The sequence below is a fragment of the Penaeus vannamei genome, chromosome 13 (assembly GCF_042767895.1).
Source record: "Penaeus vannamei isolate JL-2024 chromosome 13, ASM4276789v1, whole genome shotgun sequence".
NCBI lineage: Eukaryota > Metazoa > Arthropoda > Malacostraca > Decapoda > Penaeidae > Penaeus > Penaeus vannamei.
In genome coordinates this window covers 13,839,177-13,844,176 of record NC_091561.1, presented here as the reverse complement: position 1 = coordinate 13,844,176, position 5,000 = coordinate 13,839,177, and the positions used below count along the sequence as shown (strand labels likewise).

At 32.6% G+C, this 5,000-nt stretch overlaps 1 protein-coding gene across 1 annotated transcript in view; it reads right to left on the bottom strand.

Annotated features, from left to right (window-relative positions):
- Nucleotides 1-5,000, bottom strand: part of LOC113808604 (titin) — a 127,646-nt gene that overhangs the window by 46,357 nt on the left and 76,289 nt on the right. Inside the window, exons 8-9 of the mRNA XM_070128516.1 lie at nt 3,807-3,980; nt 2,666-2,692 (exon numbers count right to left, since the gene is read on the bottom strand). Of these exons, the coding sequence (XP_069984617.1) occupies nt 2,666-2,692; nt 3,807-3,980 (201 nt within the window). The remainder of the gene's footprint in view (nt 1-2,665; nt 2,693-3,806; nt 3,981-5,000) is intronic.

Sequence of the window (5,000 nt, the reverse complement as noted above, 5' to 3'; positions counted from 1 at the left end):
ACATATATATCATATTGATATATATATATATATATATATATATTATATCATATATATATAATGTATATATTATATATATAAATATATATTATACATGTATATATATTATGCATATATATGCATACAAAATATATACATATATAATATGTATGTATCTATATATATATAGATATAAATATATTTACATATATATAAATATATATATACATATATATATACATATATATATATATATATATATATATATATATATATATATATATATATATATATATATATATATATATATATATATATATATATATATATATATATATATATATGTGTGTATAGATAGATAGATAGATATAGATATATATGTGTGTATGTGTATATATATATATATATATATATATATATATATATATATATATATATATATATGTATGTATGTATATGTATGTATGGACATATATATATGTATATGTATATATATGTATATATATATATATATATATATATATATATATACATATGCATTTTTGTATATAAACTCTTTTATGAGATCATGCACATGCATAAATAAATCAGAATAACTGAGAAAACAAAAGATTTGGTGTTAATTTCTTCTTAATGCGCAATGTCTGGGGTGGTGATGAATGATAACTGAGACGGGTGGCTGTTCAACAAGGTCGCAAAAGGCTAAATGCAGGTGCACAGCGAATCATTTTTCTCTTCTTATTGGCCACAATAACCGAAAATACATTACCATTATCGTTATCATCCCTAAAGGTATAATTATTATCAATGAAGTCATCATTACCATCATTATCATCAAATATCATTGTCAGAATTACTGTTGCAACTTCATTACCATTATCATTATCCTCAGCATTATTTGTGAACATAAGAGGATGCTGGTTTTCTGCTGCCTACTAGACCTGCTCACTATAGCTGTTCTCAGTTAATGCGACATCAACTACCTTTCTCAAAAATGCCACATGAGACACCAACAACGAGCCCCCATTCCACACATCTGTGCTACCGCCTATTCTCAAGCCTTCCTAACCTAGACGTCTGTCACCGCCAATCAGTTGCTGCGTGAACATTTTTTTTTTTTTTTTTTTTTTTAACTTCTTGCACGTGATGAGAAATTCTTGGAAGGCGATGGGAACCCTTCGTAGATTGGGAGTGACGTAATCGAACTAGGCGTACTTATATAACAAAGGTCTGAATGTTGAGGGAATGGTAATGGAACGAGTGGGACGATTTTGTACGGTTGGGACGATATCAGGACACTATTGCAAAGTTACCGAAACGCGACCAGAACGTTAGAGAAAAGTCTTGGATCGGAAGAGATTGGAACAGATCAAGAAGTTGAGGAATTGGTATGAGAAGGGTAGGGAACGGAATATGAGTACTACTGGTGTGGGATGAATTTTGGTGGCCATTCACTTCTAATCTTTTACCATTAAATTAACGTTGCTTAAGTTCCGTTAACAATTTATCACTTCCAATACCGATTTTTTAAGGATTCATTACCGTTCATAGAAGAAGTGGAATTGCTAAAATTGCTAAAACCGCCCCAATTGTTCCTACCTTTCGAAGGAGTTCCATTAATACCCACTAGTGTTCTATTTAGACTCAGTTAAGGTTCCCTCCTAACCTTTCCCATTCCCGTACCGTCCCTTGGTCGATACGGGAATGGATATGTGGAAGAGTATAAGACTATCTAACGTTACTAACACATTCTTCCGTGGAGATAACTGTTGCTTTGAAACTTACCCAGACTCTGAGAGCTTCCATTCAGCCCTCAGTAGTGTTTACACAATATTTTAACATACTCCCCTTGTTTTGATACTTTACATATACTAAACTTGCAATTGCTTGATGAAATTCGATAGATCTTATTTTTATTTGGCTTTCGTTCAATCATACGAGACTATTGAAATTTGTTAAGATTCAAAATATGCATAATCAAGAAAAATAGGATAATACATGACCAAAAAAACTTGATATACTGTAAAGCAAGCAGAGCTAGCATTGGTTATGAGCTGAGAGTTGGCGGAAAGCCTGAATAACTTTTGTGAGCCTCTGTTCTAGACAACCGCAACTCAGATTTTCTCTAGGGAGTGTATACAAAGTCTTTCTTCTCAGTAGCAGCCAGTTAGGGAAAAGAACCCATCGATGGGACCCAAGGGTGAGACATGCAACAGTAGAAACAGCAGTTCAAAGGATGCAGTTAGAGCAGAAGTTCCGTGACAGCATTACAAGGTGGCCAGATAGGATATATATATATATATATATATATATATATATATATATATATATATATATATATATATATATATATGTATATACATGTATATCTATCTATCTATCTATATATATATATATATATATATACATATATATATATATATATATATATATATATATATATATTTATGTACATATATTTATATGTATATTTATTTATTTATAGATGTATGTATGTATATAGTGTGTGTGTGTGAGTGCATTCCATAAATACGTTCATATTCTAACTACGTTTTTAAATATCTATGCATGTGTTCCTCTGCCTGTTACATGTATATTGAGTGATACGTCAAGGCAGAGGCATCGCAGCCACTTTGTGATGAGTCACGTTTGGATATGCAATTAAAAGAGAAAGAAAAGTTGTTACCTGTAATCAATTCTTGCATTTCGCCTCCTAGAAAGTAAAAGTAGAAAGGTCAAGCACAGAAACGACAGAGCCTGTAATATGACGCGCCAAAAGCAGTGAAATTGTACAGAATCAAGGGTTCAGTGCCAAGCATCTGAAAGACATTGAAGTGCGTAGAAGAGAAATATGTTTACAAAACACCCATTAGAGTATATGAATACCAATAAGCATTACACGAAATATACATTGCAAAGCTACATATAAGAATACGCACAAATAAGCATTTAGTTAGCACCTTATAGATTATTAAAGGTTCACCGATCATAAAGGTATAAGCAAAAAATAACAATAATAATAATGACAAAATAAAATGAATAAATAAATAAAAACTTACAGTATGCTGTTTTTAACAATAGGGCAACTTACGCAGTACAGAAATAATACAGAAACCAAAATCTATCTCTTGCACGAATTTTCTCGTGGTTTAGAATTGCTTCCTACCTGCCTTAAGCATCACCCTACAAACAAAACCATTAGAAAACCCGAGATAATGGTTGCGAACTCAACGAAAGAGATTAGGGACATTGAATACACAAACCACTTCAGCCAAATATACCATTGGCGCCTTTCACGTTCGGATTTTTTACTTACTTTTGTAGATATTACTGAAGAGATACTTTGTGAATTCGTGAACCTTGCGGGGAGATCAGGCTTCGCTTACTGTACTAGTAACTGAAGATTTAAAACATACCAAAAGACGGACTCTATATATGCGTGTAATTAGCTTGTTTCACTAAAGTATGGCTATTTGTTGTCAGTTCTCTTCATACTATAGTTGTTTACATCATCTATTCCATAAAGTAATACTTCACGTTCTAAGAGCCTTAGTTCATTCTGCTCTCTTTTCTCTTTTATCTCAAAGGTATGCAAATATTTCATAGATGGTACAACCGGAATTGTTGATATAATTTGAAAACTTATCACAAACCTAATTCGATCGCACACACACACACACACACACACACACACACACACACACACACACACACACACACACACACACACACACACACACACACACACACACACACACACACACACACATACTCCTAAACTCGGCCCCAAGAGAGAAGGGCCGAAGCCTCCGAACCGAGCTCCTCACCTTGATGGATCCAGCGCATGGACCTGTTCTTCCGCTTGAGGTACATAGACTGTCCGCGGCTCATCTTGTTGTTGTCGTCGACCAGAGAGAAGGAGATCCGCTGCGCAAGCTCCACCTGGTCGTCGATGGTCGGGTGGTCGGGCCGGTAGAAGGCGGACGACGAATACATCTTTCCTGCAACGAAGAAAGAGATTATGATGTAGGACTCAGCGCACAAAGGGAATTTGAATGCGCTTTTTTACGGTCGGGAAGCTGGAGGGGAAGAATGTAGCATTTCAGTTCAGTGGATTGTAAAACATACAGGGAGCGAATGTCACATATGGCATGGAATATGAAAACCAGAAAGAATATTTACTCAGATATGTATATGCATGCACACATACACACACGCACACACACACACACACACACACACACACACACACACATATATATATATATATATATATATATATATATATATATATATATATATATATATATATATATGCATATATATATATATATATATATATATATATATATATATATATGTATATATGTATGTATATATATATATATATATATATATATATATATATATATACATACATGTAAATATATATATATATATATATATATATATATATATATATATATATATCTATATATATATATATATATGTATATTATCTTAAATATCACAGGAAAGAGGTGGCTGGGTGGATTTTGTGTGCTTAGACTTTAAATGGGCTTTTGATAAGGTGTCTCAGAGGAGACTATTATGGAAATTAGAACACTTAGGTGAAGTGAAAGACAAACTCCTTGAATAGATGAAGACAGATGAGCACTGTAATTAGAGGGACGCATTCTACATTGGGACGAGTGACTAGCTGAGTGCCTCAGGGATCGGTCTTGGCGCCTATTAGGTTTACTATTTTCGTCAATTATTTAGGATCAAACATAAGCCTAGGTAATTATATATCAAACGATACACACACATCTATACCTACACACACACACACACGCACACACAAAAATGCATACATACATACATGTATATATATATATATATATATATATATATATATATATATATATATATATATATATATGTATATATATATATATATATATATATATATATATATATATATATATATAGGGAGAGAGATAGAGAGAGAGAGAGAGAGAGAGAGAGAGAGAGAGATGGAT